The sequence below is a fragment of the Electrophorus electricus genome, chromosome 6 (assembly GCF_013358815.1).
Source record: "Electrophorus electricus isolate fEleEle1 chromosome 6, fEleEle1.pri, whole genome shotgun sequence".
Classification (NCBI taxonomy): Eukaryota; Metazoa; Chordata; class Actinopteri; order Gymnotiformes; family Gymnotidae; genus Electrophorus; species Electrophorus electricus.
In genome coordinates this window covers 25,542,092-25,569,533 of record NC_049540.1, presented here as the reverse complement: position 1 = coordinate 25,569,533, position 27,442 = coordinate 25,542,092, and the positions used below count along the sequence as shown (strand labels likewise).

General features: G+C 42.3%; 1 protein-coding gene across 14 annotated transcripts in view; it reads left to right on the top strand.

Moving 5' to 3' along the window:
* Positions 1-16,597, top strand: part of cacna1bb (calcium channel, voltage-dependent, N type, alpha 1B subunit, b) — a 105,804-nt gene extending 89,207 nt beyond the window's left edge. For 8 of the 14 annotated variants that reach the window (XM_035526991.1, XM_035526992.1, XM_035526987.1 and 5 more), the window contains 11 exons: positions 674-770; positions 2,790-2,895; positions 3,126-3,233; positions 3,674-3,783; positions 4,117-4,280; positions 4,840-4,969; positions 7,100-7,210; positions 8,454-8,492; positions 9,964-10,210; positions 13,558-13,793; positions 14,068-16,597. In XM_035526991.1, the coding sequence (XP_035382884.1) occupies positions 674-770; positions 2,790-2,895; positions 3,126-3,233; positions 3,674-3,783; positions 4,117-4,280; positions 4,840-4,969; positions 7,100-7,210; positions 8,454-8,492; positions 9,964-10,210; positions 13,558-13,793; positions 14,068-14,619 (1,900 nt within the window). In that variant the 3' untranslated portion in view covers positions 14,620-16,597. Of the gene's footprint in view, positions 51-673; positions 771-2,789; positions 2,896-3,125; positions 3,234-3,673; positions 3,784-4,116; positions 4,281-4,839; positions 4,970-7,099; positions 7,211-8,453; positions 8,493-9,963; positions 10,211-13,557; positions 13,794-14,067 lie in introns of those variants that run through there. The other 6 variants (XM_035526990.1, XM_035526985.1, XM_035526982.1 and 3 more) reach the window with 3 other exon arrangements.
* The last annotated feature ends 10,845 nt before the right edge of the window (positions 16,598-27,442 follow it).

Below are 27,442 nucleotides of genomic sequence, written 5' to 3'. Positions count from 1 at the left end.
CACCTCCTCTTGGCTTAGGCAAGAACTGCCCTACTAGGGTGGCATACAAGGTTTGAAAACCTACACTTCCCCTGCAGGGGACAATATTGTAGTACTAATCAAATTCCCATAAAATGCCTGGCCCCTTACTAATTCAAATACAGGTAACCATAGAAACTGCAGAAAACAAAGCCACATTGCATACTAAGTCCCTCATCTCAAGCTAATCCTAAATGTCCCGAGTGCACCTTTCTGCCCTAATTGATGTAAATATTGACAGCATTAGGAAACCATGGACTGTTCCCAGCACAGTGTGCGCTTTGTTTCTCTGGGTCTGGCATGTTAGCTGACTTTGTCCAAGCACATCACGTAAAAGGAGACAAAGCTGCAGCCCTGTTCACCATCCGAGCCCTGCTCTCCCCCATTCCAGAACTGTATCCTCTTCTGCACACCGAATCCATCTGTGTCCCTGAATGGACAAGATGGCATCTCACATTCACAGCTTGCCCTCAGAACCCTCAGTAATAATGACTGTATAATGGCTCTGATTTTTTGTTGGTTTTTTTTCTTCTTCTCCGAATTATCACACTTTTGTTTTTCTTTCTTTTAATTCTCCACTGGTATTCCCACTCTGCCTCCTTTCCTCTTTGTGCGAAACTTTCACCTCTGACCTGTGGGTGCCACCTCTGTGAAGTGGGCGCATATCCTACCTCGATATGTACGAAATGCTTCGTCACATGTCCCCTCCGCTAGGTTTGGGAAAGAAATGCCCATCGCGAATTGCCTACAAGGTAGACCTACCCACTTCACTCCTCCCCCAATCCCACTCACCCACTTAGCTGTGGTCGCTTGTTGTTCTCTCGCTAGATAGCACTGCAGTCGGTCTTCATGTGCTAGAGCTCTGTTGTGTCAGTACTCTTCCTGTGCCTGTTTGTGCTTCTGTGTGTCCCTCGCTTTCATGTCTCAGTGTAATCATATAATAACCATCAAAAACACTAGTCTGTGGGCTATAGAGTGAGCAGCTGGCAAATCTTCGTAAGATGTCACTAGCGTGTTTCATTGTGGCCTTTGTTGGATGTCAGAGGAGAAGAGAGTAGCGTTCTGCTGTTCAGTTGAGGAACACCTGTGGCTGCTGGACCAGGCTGTTTGTTTGAGGAACGTCCGTGGCTGCTGGACCAGGCTGTTTGTTTGAGGAACGCCCGTGGCTGCTGGACCAGGCTGTTTGTTTGAGGAACGCCCGTGGCTGCTGGACCAGGCTGTTTGTTTGAGGAACGCCCGTGGCTGCTGGACCAGGCTGTTTGTTTGAGGAACGCCCGTGGCTGCTGGACCAGGCTGTTTGTTTGAGGAACGCCCGTGGCTGCTGGACCAGGCTGTTTGTTTGAGGAACACCTGTGGCTGCTGGACCAGGCTGTTTGTTTGAGGAACGCCCGTGGCTGCTGGACAAGGCTGTTTGTTTGAGGAACGCCCGTGGCTGCTGGACAGCTTCCAATCTCCTGGCCCTCTGAGAATGGCCTTTAGTGACTGGGCTTCCTCACCCTCTTCCAGCTGTCTGAATGAATAGTGTCAGAGTGAGGGCTATAAGCATCTGTCTTCCAGGCAACTCTCCAAGGGTGTGTGTGTGTGTGTGTGTGTGTGTGTGTGTGTGTGCGCTCGCTCCAAATACTAGGTAGGAAAGGAAGGAAGGACAAGGAAGCCCACTGTAGATTGTGTTCGCTGGAGCAAGACGTGCGCCCCCCACCCATACCGTCCACGGTTGTGTTTTTTGTTTGTTTGTTTGTTTGTCAGGTTGTCTGAGGCTGCTCCCTGTGTCTCACACATTCGCACCATACGCCCAGCCCCCCGTCTCTGGCCCTCACTGTCTCTCCTCATCTCCTTTTCTTCTCCAGTAAACTCAAGTGTGTAACAGTACATGTCTTTTTATTTGTTAAAAGTTCATTTGGCTCCTGTGTGTGTGTGTGTGTGTGTGTGTGTGTGTGTGTGTGTGTGTGTGTGTGTGTGTGTGTGTGTTGTATGTGGATTTTTAATTTTGTTTTACTTCCTGGCTCTTTTTCCTGGGCTTTAGGTAGGCCTGCATGCAGCAACATGGCCCTCCCTCCTTTTCTTCTGACTCTGTCTCCGTGGTTACCACGGGAGGCATGTTCTGTCATCCCTAAGGGAAGTGCCTCTCTCCCTCACTCTCTACTGGCTTTGTGAAACGCAGTCATTATGGACAGCCCTTTCCCTCATCATGCATCCAAGTGTTTGATTTGTGACTAACAGGCCCTCTGCGTGCAAAACCTACATGGACAGTAATCTGTGGTCTTTGTGTGCAGCTGTTTTTAAATAAAGAGAGAGATCGAGGGTCTTAAATCCACATCTCCCTGATCGGGGGTTATTGTTTTAGGAATTTAACGCACTTGAATCATAAAAAGTCAAGAGCTGTAAACTGGCAATGGCTGAAGCCCGCCAGTTTGGTGAAACTGTGAAGCGCTTCAGTCCTGCTTCAGCAGATGCACTGTCCATGACATGGCATGCACCCAGATCATTCTCCCTGTTCAAACTCTGCATGTGATATGAATGCACCTTCTCTGCCTCTCTACCTCTCAGCTCTCAGACGTGCTCGGGGTCACTTGGTGTGCTGCGATAAGAGTACTGAAATTCACATCAAATGTTTTATATTAGCAGTTTATTTCTGCAGCTTTTGAGCTTCGTTTGGCAGCATTTGTCTGTGAGCAGCAACCCAGCACACCCAGTCACTCCCGGAAGAGTGTGGAACGTGTTCTTTGCTGCGTGATTCCGAGCCCCGTGTCCTGTGTGCGACTCCCCCGCAGCGCCTGGTGAGGATGAATATGCCCATCGCCGACGACAACACTGTCCACTTCACGTCCACGCTGATGGCCCTCATACGCACCGCCCTGGACATCAAACTGGCATCAGGTGCGTCCCCACCTTATGCCCACACAGCGCACGGCCCTGCCCCGGCTACGACCCCCTCTGCCACACTCATGCCATCTCCTTTTGACACCCGACTTTCCAATCGTTGTCTCACCGGCCACGCAGTGCTTATCTTTGTGCTACAACAAATGAAACCAATGATTTCTCTGTCTGTGGCCTGTGAGAGGGGAAAGTGAAGTATGCTTTGGCATTAGTGCTGCTCTCCTTGGCAGGTGTGCTCGCCCAGCGCCTGTGCGATGCTGACTTAAGGAGGGAGATCAATAAAGTGTGGCCCAGCCTATCAGCCAAGACTGTAGACCTGCTTGTGACCCCTCATAAGCGTAAGCTGTTTACCGTTGCATTCTGGGAGGTAAACCCCATGGTGAAACGCTGGTGTTGGCTTAAAAGAAACATGATCATGCGACCTGGAACGTGCATGCTTATTGTATCGTGGTTACAGTTCGCTAATGGGAATGGTTTTTCAAAGTGAAGGCAATACTAGAATGTTATGAAAGCCGTTTGCCTCTTGAGTAGTTTTTAGTACGTTTCATGTGCTGTACATCTGCTGCCATCTAGTGGCCATTCCTTCAACGTTAAAATGTGTTTAATCTAGCTACAAAAGAGCTTCAGAATGGTTTTGTTCTCTTTAGAGAACGTTGTTCAAAGTTTTTAGCCAACTCCTCAGACTTGCCCGTTAACACGGACTGAATAAGAGGAATGAATGGAGGGCAGTTGGCAGGGAGCGCCAGCTGATCGCACTTCCCCTCTCTGTGTGTGTCAGATAACGAGTTGACGGTCGGGAAGGTGTATGCTGCCCTGATGATCTTTGATTACTACAAGCAGAACCGAGCCAAGCAACTCCAGCAACAGCAGTCTACAGGAGGCCCGCAGGTATGACCCTGTGCATGCGCGCGCGCACACACACACACACACACACACACACACACACACACACACACACACACACACACACACACACACACACACATACACACACCTTCTGTCTGTCCTTCACCCCTGTGGATTGCCTTAACGGCCCAGATGCTGCTTCTTTAAAATTTGTCAGGCTTTATACTGAAAATGAGTTCATTTGATGGCAAGTGAGCACACTAATAATTAAGTGTATTTCATTTGATATCTTATATGTGCCACTTGTTTCAATGTGTGAACCCCACATGGTGTTAATAAGGTGAGAATCGAATGAGACCTTTCCCTGTCCTGTAGAGTAAGATGGGTGCACTCTTCAAGCCTCTGCTACCTCTCACCCATCTACATGACTACGAACCGCCAATCAAGAGTGGCAGGCCGCCACCCGTTTCTCAAGATGACGCGGCTCCACAGCCGGCACTCCCACCCACAACACCTCTCATGACCAATGGGGAGGCAGTGTGAGTGTCCCCATTGAAAAATGCTTAATATTAGAAGATGCATGACTGTCTGTTTATTAGTGATGTGTAAGATGACTCGCCGTAGTGGGAGACTAGGATTGTGTATGTGTATATAACGGAAACTCAAGTACTTATTGTAGGGTATTATTTATTATACTGATGTTGACTGCTCCTTTGTTGACTAACAAACGCTAGTGCTTATTGTTTATTGCACTGATTGTTGTCTGAGATAGAGCTTATGTATTTTGTACTTCTAGGCATCAGAATTGATCTCTATTTCAGCAGTATTCTAGTTCATTGGTATGTTGGACTCTAACCTACTGTACTGGCTAGGATGTATTCTATGAGTAAATGACAAAGCACTTCTGTAAGTTGCTCTGGATAAGAGCATCTGCCAAATGCTATAAATGTAAATATATATGAGTAAAAGGAAAAATTGAATATATAATAAATGGACTGTGTGTGTGGGTGCGTGCACACGTGTGCACGTGTGCGCATGCATGTGTTGGGGTTGGGTGTGTGTGTGTGTGCGTGCGCGTGCGGTGTTTTGCGATCGAAGGCAAAGCCGCCGCAGTGCCATGAAGCCCCATTCTCCAGGAGAGACAGCTCGAGAAGAGAAGCAGCAGAGGGGCAGGCTTTCTGTCCAACGGGGGCGTTCAGAAGACATGCCAAACACAAGCAAACCTCAGGTACTGTGCTCCTCAAATCACTCATGTGTAACCAGCCCCCAACGTCTGTGGCACAGCTGGGAATGCTGTCTTTTGCAGCTGGTCTACTGTAAAGCGCACTCAGTTCTCTCGCAGACCATCTTGCTTTAAACCATCACAAACGTCACATTTTTAAATGATGCCTTAGAGCACTATTCAGTAATAGCTATGCATGTCTTTGTCATTGGAGTTTATAATTAGAATTCAGTTTTGTTTTACGTTATATTTCCTGCCTTGCTAAATTTCAAGTGCTTACGGTTGGATGAGGAGATAAGAAGATAAACACAATGAGAAAAGGTTTAAGAATGAAAAGTATCATTACTAGTTGGCATCAGCTTGTAAGCAAGACAAGGCAAGTTTGTTTATATTTAATACAATTCAAAGTGCTTCACATTTAAATGGAAAAGTTAAAATTAAACCAATTGATAAAACAGAAAAAATGAATTAGAGATCTAAATAAACTAGTAGTTAAAGAATAGTTAAAGTAATGTTAAAGATTAAGTGATAAAAGATTTCAAATTTAATGTGTAAACTACCAAGATAAAATATTAAACTAAAAATAAATAGAATAAATTAAGAAAACTAAAAGTGAATTAAAAGAATAAAATAATTAAACATGCATTGTTGTGCTTAAAATTAAAAAGTTAAAAGTGCTACTGCTACTACACTGAATTGAAATTCTGGCTAAATAAAGTTTTTGATACAGATTTAAAAGCCTATAGTGTCTGTGCTTTTCTAATATTCTTTGACAACTGTTTCCTTTTCAGAACAGCATAATAGCTAAACGTCACCTCTTCATGCGCCTTTATCTTGGTCAGGATTAACTGACTAGTTCCTACTGATCTGAGAGTTCTGCTCAGCTCACAGTCCAGCCAGTGAAGGATTTCAGAGTAGAGATGAAGTTTTCCTTTCTTTTGCTCGGTGGGGCTGTAGTTGTTTGGAGAGAGGCCGAGTAAATCTGAGTGGCAGCTGCGCATGTGTGGAACGATAGCACACAATCTTGTAAGATTTGGCCAAGAGGAAGGCTGTATAAAATAAAATGAGTGACCCAAGAATCAAAGCACAGGGACACCACAGGTGACTGGCACTCTTTCAGAGACATTATTCTCTGTTCTCTGTGATTTCTTTGATCCTAGATGCACAATATACTGAGAGTTTCAGTCGAGTTACAATGGGGATCTTGTGTGAAAGCACCAGTGAGCATGGTGTCAGTGGTGCATTAGAGTAGAGCGTATGCTGCTGCCAGTTCGCCTGCTCAGGTTGTGTGTGGTGTAACAGCCGCCATAGCCTGCTAGACGAATCCAGTACTTTTTCACCAAATGAAGAGTAGAGGTACAGTGTTTTTACATGATGAGCGGACTCCGGCCATATAAGTCCATTGATGAGGTTCACACAGTTTTTAAAATGATGGCACCTTATTAAGGTTAGGCAGAGTGCTCGCTACCTATGACACAAGGATCAAATGGCACTGCGCACTTATGGCATTGAGCTGGAGCTTTTATCCAAAGCGACTTACAATTATGACTGAACAGTTGACGGTTAAGGGTCTTGCTCAGGGGCCCAACAGTGGCAACTTGGCAGCAGTTGGGCTTGAACTGGTAATCTTCTGATTGCTAGTCGAATACCTTAGCCACTAAGATCCACATATCATGCAGTATTTATTTTTAAAAGATTAATTTACCAACATGTTTGACAAAAGCATGAACAAGACTACCAAAATCAATTAACTGGACATCCAGCTGTTTGAGTAAACATATGTGCCCCTAAAATGAGGGGGCTATGTTCACTCCTGCATCAGTTCTCAGTTCACGAGACATAGCCATGTTTTTAAAAATAAAGCGAGACATTCTGTTTGAATAAGAGGAATTGGGATTCTTTGCTTCTTTTAGAATCCAGGTTTTTAATGAATTATTGTTGCCATCCATTCATTTTTAGCTTTAAAGTTGTTTACAATTGCAACTCCAAACCCGAAAAGCATTTTTATTCCCTCATTTCACATTTGTGTCTTTTGTCAAACCACATGGTGTGTAAATGTCTCTGTGTTATGAGTGTCGTGATGTTTGTGTTTCTATGTGTCTGTCTGTGTTTGCGTACGCTGTGTGGACCTTGCAGGAATTAGTAGAGATGACCAATATGGAGAATGATTCTGATCTAGGGGCCTTCTCCACACTGGAGGGCCAAGGGAGGGCAGCCTCAATGCCCAGACTTAGTACGGGCTATCAGGTAAGCCTCGTATGTCGCTCACTCACTCCTCAGCCTGCCGTATGACTGGCAGCATTACTACATACACCTGTGTTTGTAGTTCTGAGTTTGCGGAACAGTATCAAGTTCCCACTGTAATTTTTGGAAAAAAGAATTCTGTTGTGTGTTTCTGTGCAGTCCTGGATTTCACATGGTCATGGTGATGATGGCTGCAAAATGTATTGGATTTACAATGTGCGAAAAAAATAGTAGGAAGTAAACATTAACAGAGAATATCATCTGGATGGATGGATGTATGGGTGGATGGATTTTAATCTAACAGAACAGCAGAGAACATCTCACACATGCACTATATGCAATGAGACACATTTACTCAAACATTTACAGTACCTTTTTGTTGATCGGTGTTAGGAAGTATGGGATTTTTGAGTGCCAGTCTATTTTCTTTGTATATTCATATCAATTTTGCTTATTCAGATCATATTTTACATCAGTGAATTCATGCCTTTTGCTTTATTTCACTTTTTCCTGTTTTAATGTACCTGATTAATTATTTTCAAAATACTTTAATTTACTTACATTTTTAAATATATTTTTATGCACTCATTTTTGTGATATATTCTTCTCAGAGTATGACTGTGCATAATGTTTGTCTATCTAAATTCTTGTTTTGTACAGATTTTATTCATTCCTTTCATGCATAATGAATTCTTTCTGTTCACCTGTTCTTCAAAGTCTGTAAACGTTAGAGGACTATAACAGTCTGTCCTGTCATCTAAGATGCCTCTCTGATCATTTGACATTTGTATTGTTTTGTATTGTATAGTGTCCTGCCTTTGTCTGTCGTTGTCATGCTGTTTTCTGTGTCCAGTGTTTTGTGTTCCCTCCTCCTGTGCATCCACATGATCACCCTGGATTTCCTCATCTTTCGTCCCATCTCCTCTTTTCTTACTCAAGCTCTCGTCTTGTGCTCTCCTGTTTCCGTCTCTTCACACTTTGCCCCTTCCTGTCACAATGTCATCCCAGCCTTCTCCCTGCTTTGGCCAGTCCTTGAGAGCGTGCTAGGGACTGGCCCCTCCCATGATCTCCTGGTCCCTCCCACATGCTCCTGGCCCCTCCCACACGCTCCCGGTCCCTCCGACGGGCACCTGGCCCCGAATCCATGCAGGGCCTCCCGCCCTCTCTCTGATGCTGTGTCTGTCCGTGCTGGCTGTGTGTCCGCTCCTTTCTCTACTCACCTGTGTGTCCTCTTCCTGTCCCACAGCGGAACCTTTTACGCCACGCCACCGGGACGTACCTAGCAGTATGTACAACTGTTCTGATCCCCTCTCTTTCACTCTCTTTCCCCCGCTGTCCTTTAACTTCTCACTGTCTCTTTACCTCACTCTCTTATAATGCCTTTCTCTGACTCTTCTATTCGCTCTCTCTCTCTCTCTCTCTCACCCTATCACTTTCACTTTCAGCCACACTCTTCTCATTTCTGTGTTGACCTGTGTGTGTGCATCCAGTCAATGTTATCCTAGCTAGTCCCATGGGTTATTACAGGGTTTTGCATAGATTGTCTGCTCAAGAACAAATACATTTCTTGTTAGTGTGTTCATTGTTTTGGTTCTGGAATCCTTTGAGAAGATGCTAATACATCACAGCCATAGTCTCTCATCATAAACTGTCACATGAAAAAGCTATTTTGCTTTTTTGGGGTGGGTTGTGTGTGTGCTGTGTGTCTGTTTGTGTGTGTGTGTTAGTAGTGCACCATTGTGGATTCCGTTCAGGCGGTTGGAGCGATGCATTACCCTCTTCCCACATCCTTACCTCATATTGTCTTCAGTTTTGAGTGGCTAATACAAGGTTGTAGAAGATCTACATTAACTGACAGCATGTAGCAACCCGACAGTGAATCAGCTCGGTTTGCATTACATTTCTGAATTTGTTACAGTTTAACCTGTCACATGTCTGAAGTCCAACCTAGAACCAATTCAGGCAAAGGTTAGATAAGAGGTCAACTACACCTGAAATGAGACGAGAGGGTCATGAGGGTAGTATCATTAATGCGGACCGACAGTAGCTCTGGGCAAAGTTGTGGGCAGAGGGGCTGCACAGCTTAGGTAAGTCTGTAAAGCTTGTGCCACTGTGTGGCACCAGTGAGTCAGCTTGTCTCAGAGTGTATTGAGCCAACAACTGAACTGTTGTTTTCACCAAGTATTGGCCAGCAATTTAAAGAGTCGAGTGGCACACACTATCCTTTATTTTGAAAAAAAAGTCTTTCTATTGTTACCAAAGGTGTGAGCCAGTATTTTGATTTATACAACCACCCCCCCCACAAAAAAACAAAAAAAAAACAACAACCCTTTTGTTGAAAACAGACATAAAGCAGACATAAAGACATAAAGCCACGTTTGAAGGCCTCATCGATTCTCTTTTCATGCTTTGGTCACTGCTTGGTTTGGATAGTTCTTCTAGTAACTATTCCTGGAGTTCATCCGTGAATGTTGAGAAGCATCTCGATGACTGCATTCAAACAACAGTGTGTTTGCATCGGACTATGGTGATGTTCCTCCCTTCAGGACGTGTGTATGTGTGTGTGTGTCAGTCGTAGGCGTGGACTGCGCATTGCTCCGAAAGTGAAAGTGTGTTCGGTGTTCAGCTGCTCTCTCAGTGTGCCCGTCGTAACTGCTCTTTCTGATGATCCGTTTCTCTGACCGTTGTGAGCAACGTGTTTTGAGATGCGCGTTCCCTCTCCGCTCACCGGCACTCTCTCTCTCCCCATCGCCAAGCCCATCGTGGACGCCAGTCCCATGCGCCGCTCGGCCTCTTCTCTGGCTCCTCGGGGGGGAGGGAGGGAGGCTAAACTGGGGGAGTACACGCTGACGCGCCTCCCACTGGCTCCTGAGCCGACCCCCACCCATGACAGGGAGCGAGACCGAGTCCACCACCATCATCATCACCGCTGTCACCGTCGCAGAGACAAGAAGCACAAGTCCCTGGACCGAGTTATCAGTGAGGAGCAGTCAGGATCTGTGGGTACGATGACACACGCATGCATATGCGCGTGCACACACACACCCCATCTATCTGTTACTCTCACATACTGTGAAACAGGAAAGTGCAATGCCAAGGTGCTGTATTGTACAGGCATGTCACAGTTCTATAGGTTCAGAAGAGTAATCAATCAGATAACACAACACTCGGATACCCATGAGCCATTCTGCCCGAGACATACATGTCCATAACAATTCCCTCACCAGGGGAATATCTGGGACAATGTGATGAAGCTAGTCATTGCTCAGTAATCCAAAGAGCCAGTTTCTTTACTGCAATTCAGCTCTGACTTATGTTTAACTTTCTCAGCAGTAACTTGTGTGAACATGAATGGAATGTTATATATTTTGAAGTGGTTCCCATGGAAAGGAAATGTAACATGTGTATTGTATGTACCTGCAAGACACAACTGGGGTGGCAAATTAATTTAAGCCCTTTAGACACTAGTAAATACCATTTAAAATATTGTTTAATTGGTGATATTGCTGATATAATGGGGTTAGTGTCGTGCTTTTATATATATATATATATATATATATATATATATATATATATATATATATATATATATATATATATATATATATAATTTTTTTTTTTTTTTTTTTTTTTTTTTTTTTTTTTTTTTTCCAAAGTACACAGAGTTTCCAAGTTTCAAGTTTGGTTTGTTTGTCACATGCATAGTCATACACAGTATAACAGAAATGTCTTGGGCAGAGGTCCATCAGCTGTGCAAGTAAAGAGCTTCTTTATTATATAGTACTTCTTTACTATAAAGTACTTCTTTACTATATATAAATGACAAATCCTCAATTCTGATGGTCTGAAGGTGTTCAACAACACAGTCAGCGAGCCTTCTCTTGGATTCTCCAATGTAATGCTGATTACATCTCTCGCAAGTAGCACAGTAGACAACTTTTGCAGTGATGCATGAGGAGGAATGAGCAATGACAATTGATCCTTTCATGCCGGTTATTTTAGTGGCTGTGTTGATACATGTAGAACATCTAGAGCAGTCGCAGGCTACAGTACCACAGTTATTGTCTGAGTGGTCATTTATTTCACTCTTGACGAGCATGTCTTTGATGTTTTTGTCTTGTATTATATTATATTTTAATTATATGTAGGATGATAAGTCAGCTCCAAGGGAACTCGTGATGTCTTAACAGCAGATTGTTTATAGGTCAGTGCGTCCACTCTCTGAACGGGTAAAGCACGAACAAATGCATCATCTACAACTTCCTTATATTCACACATTTTCATACTTTTCTTGAGGAAGTCTTCATTCTCAGTGCAAATGTGCTTAAGTCTTAATAAATAAGAAATTTTGTTTTTGCAGACCTTGTAATGTGAAGAATTGCATTGCATTTACAAACAAGAGTCTGTAGGTTTATAATAGATGGTGGTATTTATAAAAAAATTTCCAGACTGAAACATCCAGCATGTGCCAGGATATGCTATATTCCGTTATATGCTGTATTCCAAAATTTAGTTAAAACTTGGAGAAGGAAGAAAGGTTCAAATGTTCATGTAGGAATACCCAAAAATGTCAATAATGTATTTCAGAAATGTCATCAAATCCAACAAAGAGGTTCGCATAAGACTATATATGTTTATTATAGAGAGCGAGAGATAGAGAGATGGTTATATAGATTCTCCAGTCACATGGGTCATTAGGTACCCAGCAGGTACAAAACATTGGCCAAGAGACCTGGAAGGTTCGGACCAGAGAACTCCTAACAATGCATGAGCCATTCAACCCAAGAGCCAAGGTGTAAGATCCACTGTTCAGGGTTAGACACGAAACATCTATGAATATGTCCAAGCAATGGCCCCCAAGGATGAGGTGACGAGGGAGTGCCTCGGTTAGATGGAGGATATTGTCACCATGGAAACAGAGAAGATGTCATGGCAGGATGAGCCCCTCCAAGGAATGTACCACTGGCAGAAAGTGGAGGTGACTGACAAGGCAATCCTAGCAGTGGTCGGAAATGGAACCACAGAGAGGGGTGGAGAGCACAGGGCTAAGATCCCGTGGAACCAAGTAGTAGTGAAGCAAACAGACACTGTAGTAGATAAGATGCATATAGATTTAACATATAGGTGCAGAGATATTCAAAATTGTCCGCAGTACTGTACACAAGGTTTCCAGAGAAACACGGCATTTTGGACAGAGGTCCGTCATCAGCTGTGCAAGCAAAGTGTGTGTGTGAGAGTAAGTGTGTGTGTGAAAGGTTTTAAAAGAATCAGGACATTTCAGACACATATCCTTTAACAGCTGTGCAAGCTGAAATTTGTAATATAATTTTGATTATGCTATAGCGCATAAATGTTGGCTATATCTTTATATTAAAAAAGTTGAAAATGTATATAAGCTCCAGTATTTGTGGATAAAGCCTGATTTCTCCTACACAGCACAGTGACTGACATTCTGTATGGGATTATGGAGATCGAGTTATAGAGCCGGAGTCTCTTTGCTTCCCAAAGAGATTTGGTGTAGGACTTACATTGGAATGACTCCATCTGACTGAGGGAGAGACTTATAGACCCGTGAAAGAAAATCGGCTTTTACTGGGATTTGATATTTTATTTATTTATTTATTTGTTTCTCTGAGTGCTCTGTTAACTGGCTAAACAAAGAGACTTCTGGGCTTTACTGCTCAACCAGAACTGAATAAGAACCCTCCTACCATCCTAGACGCGTGCACACACACACACACACACACACACACACACACACACACACACACACACGCGCACACACACATGCACACCACACTTTTTGTCTCTTTTACCTTAACCTGTAACAAACCTCATGACCCCTGATAACTAAGCTTACAAAAACTGTCCTATCAGCTCTGGAAGTTCACTGACTTGCGTACTTGAGAATTTATTATGGTTAAATTTCACCACATCCTCCCTCTCTCCATCTCTCTCCCTCTCAACGTGTCTCTTTCTCTCGATCAGCCCCTGTGACCAGCGCCTGCTGTTAATGTGGTGTTCAGTGGTGTTGGTTAGACGTAGTGGCTAGTACTTGTCCTTCATCTCTCAGATCAAAGGGCCTGATGTGCAGTGGATAGATCACGGCCCCTAATTTATGGAGGCCTCTCTGAAGGTCGACAGGAAGAAAGAGTACCCCTGCTGCTTGACAGAGTGATGAAGAGAGCTGTGCATCACAGCAGCACCATCTGGGACACTTTCATCCTGAAGCATCCTGTGCAATTCATTTTTGTAGATAGAATCTAACTGTGTGTTCAGCTCATTCTGGAGCTTTAGGTCAGCCTGATGAAATCATGCACCAGCACCAGTGGGTGTTCTCATTGTTTCAGATATGCCAGCAGACCCCAGCAGTAAGATGTTACCCAGAGAAGGGAGCCGTGACGGGGAGAGAGACCGCGGCCGCTCGCACGAGAGGAAGCACCGCTCATCTTCAGCCGCTGACAGGAATCAGCGCTACTACTCCTGTGATCGCTATGGAAGCCTCGAGCACTGCCACAGCCAATCATCTGGGCCGAGCAGGTCCACATCGCCTGGAGATCCACACGAGGCCAACAGACTGAAACCGGTCCGTCAATCTCTAAATCTCATTCTTTCTCTCTCGCTCTCTCTTTCTGTCTCTCCATCTCTCTCGCTCTCTCTTTCTCTCTCTTTGCTATTGTCTGTCAGTCTCTCACACTTTTTTTTCCCTTTCTCTGTCACTTTTATTTAAATTGGTCATGCTCTGTCAGTCTCTATCTTACAGCGTCTCTTATCCTACCTGTTGTCTCATGCTTTTTAAAAAAAAAATCTGTTGTATGGCTCCCGTGTTTATTCTCTGTACACTGTGCTGTTTACTGCAGGGCGGTAGCTCAGCTAAGGGCAGCCCAGTGGGCTTTACTTCGGGCACTAGCACACTGTGTCGGGGGCGTCGACAACTCCCACAGACCCCACTCACCCCAAGGCCTTCAGTAGCCTATAAGACTGCCAACTCCTCCCCAGTGCAGTTCAGTGCTGCACGCTCATCAGGCACTGGTGCTGGACCCACCCGCCTCAGCCGGGGCCAATCGGAGCATGACACCCTTCTCGGCAGTGATGCCCACCACTCCCCTGTGCCCGTCACCCGGATTTGCTCTGATCCTAACTTGGGCCCCCTCCAGCGAGACCCCCACCTGTCAGAGGCAGAAGACTTCCAGGATGCCATGAGCAGTTATGGCTCCAGGCGCTCTCCGAGGACTGTGGCCTCAGCCTCCCACATATCACCCGGGGTGGGCAGCTCTTCCGCGCTGCACCCACAGAGCCGGAGTGGAGTGCCGAACGGGTACCATTTCACCCTGGGAGTGAGTGCAGCCCCGGGGTCCAATGCCAGAGTTTCCCCTGGTTACCAGGAGATGGAGAAAGATGACTGGTGCTAGCATGATGACAAATATCCTTCTCAAATCTCTGTCAAGGGCAGGATAAGTTATATCATTTTTGTCCCAAGATGACAGTAGCTGGCTCCTGTGTACTGTTGTGAAGATGACATGAAAAAGGCAGGGAATGTTAATTAAATGAGTCCTTAATCATTTATTATCAAAGAGGGCCAGTGTGTTTTGAGTGCAGTATGACATTCCTTCTTGTTCCATGGCAAAGCCGGTTTTCTGATCACAGGTTGTAAAGAGAACATGCCGTGGGCATGTTAACTCAAGCAGAGCTCTGACTGGATAAGCTATTAAGAAGAGAGAAATAGTTGAGCTATGACCACACCATTCCAGAGCACTGGCCTCCACTCTCCAGGGTCATATGAGCAGGGCTGCACTCCACATAAGGGCAGAGATACAATCACTGCAACTGTGCCTACTTCAGACGTGACCAAGACTCAAAGCAAAGGGCCAGGAAGCACAAGCTAGAAGGGAAACGGCGGGTTCGCGGCCGTTCAGCACCACTCTGGCCCAGACTGGTGCTGGCAACAGCCGAAATCCTCGACCTCTTCAGTCCTTAGTGCACTGTTATTGAGGGTGAGGCTGAGCGTTGTCTAGACAGTTCTTTCTAAATAATAGTAGTTTAACTGCTGTTTTATGCTGTCTCTTCCTCTTGCAAGTGGCACCAGTGCACAGCTCCCACCATCTAAAAAGGCCAAATTGTAATTAGTTTTATATTAAGCTGCAGTAGACTGATTATCTTTTCAGAGTGTTCCTTTTTTGTACCTTGTACACAATGAGTGTAGCTGGGCATCCTGTAAGGTCTACTCTTTTTTACTGTATTACGCTCAAGTGGTAAAATACCAAGTGCCTAACCTTTGAGATTTACAGCTGTAAGGTTATGATGTATTATGAGGCATTGTAACCTATGAAAGGCTAATTCTAGATACTGTGCACTGTAGGTAGATGTCACTGCTATTTGTTTCTTATATGTACCATAGCATGTTATGAAGACAGAGATTATTACATTGCACAAAAGAGGATATAGAAAGCATTTGAATGGAATTGTTTAAGTGGATGTTTGCGTGAACGTATTTGAGATAGGAGTGAGTATTTCAGAGTATTTATTGAAAATGGAAATTCATAGAGAATGCAGGGAAGATAGCATAGCTTCAAAAGAGTACTGTAGTCACAACACCATGGAAAGGATCATTAAATCTCAATGATATAGCAGAACCTTGGTTGTTGGTGTAAAATGACAAAATTAGAGACCATGGTGTAGCACTACTTTTATCTGTTTTTCTTTTATTTGAAGGTGGGAGGAGTACATGAGCTGTTTTTCTGGTGAGACTAAATGCATTAGATGGAGATGAAATGCTTTTTGTGCTTTTCTTCAAACAGTTCACAGAACACAATGTCTTTTGTTCACAGTAAAACTTTTTGAGAATATTAATTAGACTCCTAAAATGGTTCCAAAAGATTTGACAAAAGTGCATATGTCTCAGTAATGTCATGTAAATACCTTTTTGATCACAGATATCAAAGCTGATAGGTATTGCTACATGCTTTTGTAGTCAATACAGAAGACATGCTTCTTTAGGAATCTCCCCATCTTTCCTGGGTTCTGTAGTTTCCACATACTGCGTTGTCTAATAAGGAAAAAAGTATGATTATTTGTAACATGGATGGCATTTCTAGGACAAGCTTGGTGTTTTACTATAAGCCCAGGGATGAGTCGACTGCTGAGATAAGGTGCAGTAGGGCTATGGGACGAGACGACACTTTATAATTGCTCCTCATTCACTGTGGTTTTCCCTCCGGGACGCTGCAGATCCAGGACTCTGTAACGAGACCAAGAGAGACTGTTTCAGTTCACCCAGTACAAGAAGTGCAGTAATCAGTGAGATGTAAGATGTAGTGCACTGGAGGTGCTGCGAAGTTACTCATTAGCAAGTGTAAAAATGTGAGTTCCTGGGCTGGGGGAAAAAAAAAAAAAAGAAGCATGCCATCGTCCTGCCCTCAGCACTGAAGTGGCAATTGTGGTGTTTGCATCAACCCTAAGGCTCTGCTTACGATTCAGAGCTGTATGTGAACACGCAGTACTCTAAATCCCCCCCCCCCCCCTTCTGCTTTTATTAGGGGAGAGAGAAGAATTGTGCACCCAATGTGTCTGTGACTGCCCTAGACAACCCTTCCAAAAAAAGAAGGGACGAAAGGACTAAAGAAGCAAAAAAAGTTACTAAATAAATAAATATTTAAAAAATAAAGTAAATATTATAATACACCTTTCTGCCAGGTGCCAAATTTAATGGAGCACCACTGTCTCCTCACACTGTAACTTGTCCAACTGACCTGTGATCTGTTTCCTTGGACGTCTGCATGTTATGATGGCATATGTGCATGTAAAAAATTACCTACATCCTTAATTATAATTATTTTATTTTTATTTCAATGACACATTAACTGGCTTTTTATAAAATCTTTAATAAAGTACCACATATTTGTGGAAATAAATAAGGACATTTAAAATCTAGAATTGTTGTAAAAAAAGATGTTAAACAAAATGGAGAATTACCTTCAGGCCACAGAAGCATGGGACCGACGTCATTGTTCTGAATAGATCCGTCATCGCCACTGTTCACTCACTGTATGTTTCATTGCCATTCGTTACCACTTTGTATCACTGAACTGAAAAATATACAAAAATAAAAATTTTAAGAATCCGTATCCTATGTTATAATGTCTTTGATATTTATGCGTGCTATTTTAACATGGATTTGTGGGAATATTCCATACATTGTTGAATATGCTCCACTCCTGGAGTATTGATTAGCTCCTTGGGAAACTTGTGGCATGTAAATTGCTGCGACTACAGGCGGCTGATTTGGTCTGGGTGGGCGAGGAAGCCTAGCGGATAGGCTGCTCATTGGCCAGGAGGCAGGAAGTGGGCGGAGACCATCACGGCATAGTAAACTGACACGGCGCGCACCGCGCAAAGGCGGATTTAATGACGGCTGGCTAGGGAGCCGAAAAGGTGACATAGTACCTGGAAGGAGACCTACACCCATTTAAAAAAAAGCACTTTACTGACAGGACCTCTGAAGATACGTTACTCACTTTTGTATCCATGTTCACAAATCAGTAATAGTATTTTAGGAAACAGGCGCCAAATTAAAACAACAACTGCGGCACCTGGAGATATAGGATAGCCCTTTACCCTGTTACGCAGGGAGCTCAGCCAAAAAGTTTGCTATATTTTAATTAGAAACACTATGTTACTTAAACACATTTTGACAGCCAGTTTCGTGGTTGGTTTCGTTAGAAGCATCAGCTCAAGTCCAACTGTAAGTGGGCCAACTGATTTGCCCGAAATGGACATCGGATCCGGGATGTTACAAACGGGTAAGATCCCATTATCTCAATTTGCATGGTTGTATTATTGCAGAGACTTTTGCGTCGTTTTAATGTTTAAGCTACATAGTATATCCTGTTTACTTAAATCGCATCATTGTGAAAAAAATCTCTCACTAAACTTTAATAAGAGTTTACATCACCAGTTAGAAGGAGTGTTTTATTTATTTCTTTCACGCAAAAAAAAGTAATGTGCTCACCAACATCCTTCTGTGGAGGCCAGTTTTTACCTTTAAGTTTGAATATTTGTTTGTTTTTTTAATTCCTCGTGGAGCCGCTGTGGTTTAACACTTAAAGAATGCTAGCAGGTGCAACTGCTCAGACCTGCCCTTTTCAGTTGCGCTGCATAGTCTGTTATTCAAAGACACCAGTTATTGCCCGCATCTTTTTCAATCTCGAGTTAACAAGTGAACATGCCAGAAGCGTTGATTCCGTCATAAAGCATTCTCGCACTTTTTTTTTCCTGCGTCAAATGTTTTGTGGGCTGAAACACATGCTAAACGGATCTGAAACAGATGTTTATGGAATTTGCGACGGGATCACTTGTAAGACTTGAGTAATGCCCTCACCTCCACAAACTCACGAATCATGGTGAACTGGATCTTTGAAGTCCTCAAAACGGGTTATACCGTCAGTGATCTTTTGCACAACAAGGAAAAAATTAAACGGTGCCATTGTCTATTATTATTATTATTATTATTATTATTATTATTAGTTACAGGCTGTTCCCAAGTGTATCATATTCATGTTTACTGTTGCATCATAAGGGAATTTAAAAATAATTTTAAAAGAGCCTTTATGTATGTCAAATATATTGGAAGTTGTGGCAGGTTTAGAAATGGGGATGCTTATAGTAAGCCTTGCGTGCATCCTCGAGAAGGCTTCGAAACAAAAAACCAATTAATCAGCTTTGCTCCCACTGCCAGTCTGCAATCCCTAGACACCATTAGTAATGATTAAAGAATTATCTACCCCTATTTGACTTTACCATCCTTCCTGTGTCCAGTGTTGTTTGAGTTGTATTTTGTATTGCCATATTTATAATAAGTTTTTAATTTTTTATGTTTTAAATCATTGGGAATATGAAACTCAGAGATATAGAGAACACCTGGCCTGTTTTTATAGGCTACCATACCACCTGGCAAAGAAAGTGATACTATTTTATTGACTTTTTGTTTTGCCTTTTAATTTGTTTTAAATATGCTGCCACAAAGAGCACCCAAATAGTTTTCAGAAAGGTAAAACTAAATGGTTTTAGACAAATTTATGGACAAATTGAGAGAAGATTTCTTGGACGGTTTGATTAAATCCAGGTCCTTGTTTACCACTAAATGTTTTTGTTGTGACAGCATAGATTGCACTGCATGAAAAGCCCTCTTAAAACATTGCAAGTTCTTACTCAACAGACCTGCGCAGTTATGTACCAGTACAGTCAAGCCTCATTTCTGTCAGATGGGCACTGCTGAATTTGATTACCTATCCCCAAGCTATAAAACTGAACATGTTTCCTGAGGGTTCTGTTAATTAATATGTAAGCAAAACACACTGAGGAAAGTGATGAAGAAATTCCAAGGCAGCTGCATCCGACTGTGTGGGTTTAAGAAATTGTTATGCCATTCACACATCACGTATCACATATCACTGAAGCTACAGTAATATGAGCACTTATGTTCATGGTGTCATAGCATGATTTAAATAAGTGTATTTGTTTTGGCTGATTACAATACCTGTATTGCACTGTAAATGTTTGTAAGTATAGGAAAGAACATGCCGTTTTTCCTACTGTTAAGTTTAATCATTTTTTTTAAAACAAAAAACATTACACATGTTTTATAAAATATATTTGTGCATATTTTTTTCTGCTCTTGGTATTGATATTTCATTTTTGAACACACCATGTGGGTGAAATGATTTTGCTTTATCAGTCAGTGTTTTTCCTGAACTACTTCACTTGCCTGTGTTGGAAGGCGGTACAGGTTTGGTGGGGCACAGTGATTATGATCTCTGACTAATTTAAATGGTTATTCATTATTAAATACTCTGCGCTTATCATTTTAGAAACATTAATAACACTATTTCGCCTTCACCCAGTGCTCTCATTGCACCACCACTGGAACCAAAAAAATAAAATCATGCCATCATAAACTTTTAAGAATTGTTGAGTCCAATAGCAATCAGGCTACCTGTCATGGACTATTTTCACATGATTTAGAACCAGAAACAAAGGCTATATTCACATTACCAAATTACTCAAATCTGATTTTTTGACTTAATGTGACTGATTTTTTCAGGGATGTGTGGATGCAGAAATCCAGTCTTTTCAAATCAGATCTGAGTGATTTTCATATGTGGTCTTAGATCGGATACATATCCGATTCATGACCATGTGTTATAAATGAGAATGGTCAGAGTGGAATTCATCCGGCGGTTTTCCTATACGCGTGTGCTTATCTGTTAGTGTCAGCTATCACCGGCAGTGAGGCAAAACAACAATCGAGGATAGAAACAGCAGTGTCCACGGTATCTGCAAAAATAACAACAGTTAACTATCTGATTGTTTTGTTTGTTTTTGATTTTTTGTTTTTTGGGGTTTTTTTGGCTTCTCGAGCTGGTCATGTTCAGATGATGAACTGTTTGGTCTTCCAGATCAAAATATGATGCCTTCATGAGCTACAGTTTTAATACCAATGTGCATGTGTATCATTTTGGAGGACAGATGCATTTACACTACAGACAGATACAGGTCACTTGCAGTGATGAATCTGAACCATAAAAATAGGCAAATCTAATCTGAGAGAAAAAAACCCCAGAATGAAGCAAAGAGGCATGTGAACATGAACATAGCCAAAATAATGTGAAAAATGCAGGCAGCTGGACAGTGTCATGTGATTTGTGGCTCTATTCACATGAGGTGGGCAGAAGCCCATACCTCCTCACTGCTCTTGAGCCACTCACCAACTGGCAGGACGGCCTGCCCTCCTGGTCTCCAGGGGCAGTTGGAAGGTGAAGTAGCACTGGAAAGGAGCCTGCACCTAAGATGTGAGTGTCAAGGAGTTCTAGACATACTCAGTCCTGGGCCAGAAACCTGGCCAGTTACTCCAGAATCAGTGAAGGCACTGACCAAGCACCTAATTAGCATCTCCACCTGGCCACTGGACTTGGGATTTTGACTGCACGTGAGATTTGAACTGATGCCCTCCAGAGCCGAGAGGTGAACTGGCAACCTTGCTCTCACACAATGTCCTCGGGCTGCCCGAAACAGCAGAGCCTAGTGGAATAGTGCTTCTGCTGTCTGGCAGAGGAACGAGACAACAGGCTTTAGAGTCATTAAAGTCGAGTCTTTCAGTCTATCGCCAACTAGTTTAGCCAAAGTGTGGAAGTCATAGAAGTAGGACTACTTTCATTAAAAAAAATCTCGCATTACTTAAATGGCATATGATTCCCAATATTCATTAATGACAGTTGTCTCTCAAAACTTGAGAACTGTCTCACAGTTAATAACTGTTTCCTCAAACTGGAAGTCTATATTTAGTGCAGATGAAAAAAACAAAAATGACAGGTTGACTTTGTTTTAAAATGTATGTTCATAACATGTGCTAGATAATATGAGGGCACTGGCCTTGCTTGCTTGATTTCTGTGAGTGGAACTTAAGCTTTAGCAATGAAATATGCTGAGCTTTCATAATCAAACTCTAATGTGAACTGTCGTAAGTGGCCAGTGACAACTGGCTTCAGATCAGCAGCGCTTTTGTGTGACGCCTTCATATACGTATTGGCGCTTGCACAGGTTGTTAACACTGTACAGCTGCCTATAATGCTATGGTGGGGTTCATTTTGTCTCCAGCAATGATACTTAGCCCATGCAGTTAATGAGGTGAATACTGTGACAGAACACACCTTCAGATTCAAGCAATTTCTGTTTCATGATTACATATGAGTTCCCTCGCTTTTTATCTCCCATATCTCCCCTGCGCTCTCTCTCTCGCTTGCTCGCTCATGCTCTCTCTCTCTCTGTCTCTCTCATATTTGGCAGAATAGAGGGAGAAACTAGTGAACATGAAAAATCACTTGTTGGCTGTACTCATCCGTTGGTGGAGTGTCAGGGCATACGCACTCTAGATTTGGTCTTGATAACGCTCTCTGATTTGCACCTCTCTGTCCTCAGGGAAACCTTAGAATTATCATAATATTGTAATTTATCTATAAAACCTTGTAAATGGAGCAGCTGTGATTGCTGCTTGTATTCTACAAAAAAAAAAAAACCATGCCAGATGACCATGTTATTTCAGGGTTTTTAGACACACACTTCATGGACTGTTCATGGTCCACAATGCATCCTGTTTCTTCTTATGCTCACTTGGGACTGTTGACTTGCGCGTGGCTACTGTACCCAACTAGTGGCCCATGATAACATCATCACCGAGAACCCACTGGGAAAATAAACTGGTCAGAAGTGGCCAAACATGGCATTCATGTTCATTTTTATAGACTCCTGAGCATGGCTCATTAACCCCCCAAACAGTAATGAAATAAAAGTTTTATAAAATAAACATTTTAGATCATAAAAGTAGCACTGTGTGAACTTTGAAAATATATTACATAGGCTCAACTCAATTGAGTCTACTTTTCTTTGCATTTACAACTATTAAGTATGAAATCTGTTAGATCTTTAGCCTAGATTTGATTAATGATGGATTTTCTGTTGGCAAAACTTGTGTCAACTATCCGCATTGGCTGTGAAGGCTGGCATTGCAAATCTGACAGACCCTTGCCACAGGGGAACTACCTAAATAAGTAGTTTTAAAAAAATTCTCTCTTGCTTTTGATTCATTTCGCTTGGATCGCAGCCATGAACTCGGCTCTGACATTCCTCGGGTCAGAGCCTCCGTCAGGACACGTTAGCCATCTCATCTAAGCTGTTGTTTACTTTACTCGGATTGATCTGCCTCAGATCGTTTTCGATCTGTCAATCACGCTCTAAGCATCACAGGCTTGGGTTTGGAAGCGGCCCTTGTGAGTCTTGTTAAAAGTTTGAACATATTTGGGTAAGAGCACACATGTGACTGTTGTCTTGCCATACACCTATAAGCCCCAAATCACCACAGGCCACAGACGTAAACATAGCCCATGTTGTAGAAGGCTTTTGTGTTCTAATGTCATCAGTACTGATCAGCACCAGAACAGGGCACCATTTCCCCTGACTGAGTGCTCTAGTATGGAAGCTGTCAAATTTGCATTGCACAGAGAAAGGCAGTTATGTATTGCATGAGTGAAAGTGAAGATTAAGTTACCAGTCCCAGAACAAGCCAGAGAGGAATGTGAAATCTATGTTTCACATTGAAACACATTTGGTTCCATTTTTATTATAGATTTATTAAAAAGAAATTTGTAAACAATTTTTGAATTACCTCGATTTCTGCACAAATAGCTCCTAAATTGTCTTTCGATGTTCATCTTAGTCATAATAAATAAAGACAATCTTATTTAACAAATAGCATACGCAGCATTTATTTGCCATGACGTTATTGATGATGTGGTTTTAACAATCATGGTCATTACTGTAAAAAGCATATATACATCTAGGAAATGACCTCAGCGTAATTGGAGTCAGATGTTCCACTCAATAATTTGTGGACTTGACTTTACCTGCCATAGTAAGAATGCACAGGTTTGGATTTCTGCTTTTCACAGCGTAATTCTGTTACAATATGTCCAGTATGGCTGATAAAAATGCATTTTTGAGGACGTTGAAAAAAAGTCTTTGCAGGTAATAAATCTGGAAATGGATCACAAAAGAATATGATCTGGGCCTCCATCAGATCACACTTGGAAATATAGCACTGGAATAAAGAGGTGGCTGTTCTACAAAGATCAGAGCAGGTACATGGTACAGAATTCTCAAACCACTGATGAAGATGCCTACACAAGATCTAAGAGTCTCCAGACCTCAGCTGCTGCTGATAACATCTGAGTCTACCATAACAAAAACATTTAGTTTTTAGAGAGCAGTGGTGGGGGAACCAGATGGTTCCAAGGAGATACTGTATTTAAAAAAATGCTGTGAAGCATGATGGAGGGACTATAATGGCATGGTGTAATGGCTTTGCTTCCTTATGGCTTGATAGCTCGATGGTGTAACGAATCATCAGGACACAGGTAGATGTGGATCCAAACGCAAGAGTTTATTTTAAACGCAGGCAGGAAGGAGTTGTGAGGTGAATTAGAAGGGTAGTCGTAATCCGGAATGGAGGGGCGAAGAGAAGAGTCGAGGGCACAGTCGAACATCAATACCAGTAGGCAGAATCTGAGGTTATCCAAAAGGATAAGAGTGAGGTGTTGTCAAGGAGGAAAGCAGAGGTCAAAATCCGGGAGAAACAAGAGGAACAAGAAACGCTTGATATGCATGAGAATTCAATACTTCGCGAGTATGCTATGGGAACCGGGAGGTTCTAAAAGAAACTGAAATGAAGGGCAGGTGAAATCAATCAGTATTCACATGAGTGTGATCTATGTCTGGGCGGGAAAAGGCTAGTGGGCAGGACTGACGCTCTTACAGATGGCTTCTATTTCTGAGACATGTTAATAGCCACGTATGTGTATGAGGAAATTCTGCATTAGAATGCCTGTGATGTCAAGAAGAGGATGGGTCATTTATTACAATAATCCAAAACACGTACCTATATGAATGAGAGTGGTTAAGACATTCAGCAGTTTGGAACTGGAATTCATCGATTGAAAATGACAAATGGAACATCGTTTTTTGTTTTTTGTTTTTTTAATTCTGTGGCATGTTCTGAATGAGATGATTCAAGCAAAATGTGCCAAAGTTACACAAAAATGGTTAGAAGAATTTATGAAAATACCTCTTAACTAAGGTGCAAAACTGGGCCCTGTTTCCCCAAATCATCATAGTGTTAAGGCCATCTTAAATATTAGAAAGTGTGTTCAGTGTATTACGCTACCATTTAAAACTGATCTTTTTTTTTTTTTTATGGTGCTTTTGAGAAACTCAGGCCTGATTAGCAACAGACGGCATTTGGTTAAAATTATTGCCATTACAAGAGGTATCAATCTAACTAACAGTCAATCTACTAACAGTCACTGTTGAGGGTTCACATACTTTTTCCATCAGTGATGTAAATTGAATATACCATTTGTTCAGTAAAGATTTTGTATTGTAAAATGCTGTGTATGCAAGTTGTTAGATAAAACTATTCACCTTTATGACTTAAATGAAGATAATATCACATTTTTAGGAATCAATCATGGAGATATTCCAGAGGGTTCACAAACATTTTTTTGTTTTGTTTTCTGGAGCTGTATGTTATCCTGTTTGTTAAGATGTATGTTTTACTCCATCCTGGGACTGCAACATGGATGACCTGTCATTAAATCGGATTTACTCAGAGTTAAGTATCACCTGTCTGGATATGCACACGCACTCATCCTGACATTGGAAATGCACTGTTGAATACACTGCCAAGCTATTACTGCCACACATGGTCTGATTGTCATCCACAGGTCATGGCTGAAACGTCCTCTGCATGTCTGCACAGCTTACTGAGCTGGTCTGGGGTGGACATATAGAACCGTCCCCCTTTAAAGTAATCTAGACTGAGTAAGCTTTCTTTGTGAAACTGTTCTTAAGCTTTGGGAACCACAAAGTGGCTCAGACATCATTTTAGAAACAGCAAGCTCACGCAGAGATCAACATGACCACTCAGTTAGCTGACTGAGTTACTCTTTCAACAGTGCACTTGAAATAGGAATCAGTGTATGTTAATGCAGCCATAATCCATAACGTATGTTGAGACCATAATCCAAGCATAACATTTTGACTTGTAGTATTCCGGTATTTACTCTCTCTGGCTCCATTTCAGCCTCAGTGATGTAATGCTCTTTGGTGGGCGGTAAGCAAGGAAAGGGGGGGGGTTGTAAATAGCTGTGTGTTTTTTCGCCTGAGCAGTTAGCCACTCGCCCCCCACATAGACCTGTCTGCTTTTATTTGCCCTCTGAAGAGTAACATTTGGGGCTAACCTTCAGGGTCAACTTTGCCACAGCACCATTTCCAAGTGCTTTTACAGGCCTTTAAATGGCTATGCCACTGGGTTATGGTGTCGCTGTGCCCTTGCAGTGGCTCCGTGCCTGGCGAGAATGACCCCAGCCAGGCAGGGGAACAAAGCAGAGCTCTTGGCTTGCTTTTCACTTCAGCTGGATGGAGCTTTACTAGGCAAACATGGCTTCACTAGTATAGGTTGGCAGCTGGTATCCATTAGTCTGTTTCTCAGTGCTGATCTGATTAGAACAGCATTATGCCTACAGGGTAATCCCAAACTCAACAATTCAACAATGCATGATGTATGTCGTGCTAGCACTGCTTGTTTGTGGAGAGACCTCTCCTGAGTTCTTATTCATATAGAGGGTGGAAAGACATATGTGTACAAAAAAAATCATTTAAGGATCTTTCCAAAAAACTTTCTCCTTTGTCGTCCTAATGGTATATTGTTTTTTTTGTTGTTGTTGTTTTGGTTTATCTTTGTTTTCTTGTCATTGTTTTGCATAAAGACAACTTTCCAAACATACTACCAAACTGAAATAAATATTTTATTAAGGCTTTTGAGAAGGAAAAACATATTCATATGTGGATCTGCAAATGAATTCATATGTGGATCTGCAAAAGACCTTGGAAATATCATGAGATTTCATGCAAATATTCTGGAAAAAATCTTAACAAACTGCATTGGTGAAAAAACACATGGTGTTTCTATGACTCAGAATGATCCTTTTTACACCTGGTTGTTTTATGTATCTTGAGTATTAGCATTACATCTGAATAGAGATTATCCACATAAAAATACAGATGTAAACACACCCAAGACGCATTTAAAACAGATTCGCTCAAATCACTTCAGGAGGTGGTCTGAGACACATTTTAGCCAGATGTTTTGGTAATGTAAATGCATCCATCCCTTCAAGCTACACTCAAGCACCAAAACGCTGCCGAATACAGTACCTCACAAAGCATGTTTTCTGTGATAGCGAAGAGGCTAATCATGAAGGATGCAAATGGTTGGTCCTCAGATGAAGCTAAATGCTTATTTAGTCATTTAAATTGCTACTGCTGTGAGCCTAGAAACAGATCCATATTGTAAGAGATATCAAAGAGCTGATTTGCATAATATGCATCACATAGCAATTAAACTGGCGATGCTTTTGGTTCCAAAGTGTAAATGCATATGCATAAATCTTATCAGGATGCAATACATATACTAGTCTTATTAAAGATCAGGTGTAGACGGGGTGTTTAATTAATGTTTGATCTGCATTGCTTGTTTTTTGTTTAAAAGAAATCTAAGCTTATATGGTGCTTTTTGCAAGAGGTGTTGACAGCTTTGTTACTTTGTTAAAGAGATCATTGTTAAAGTGT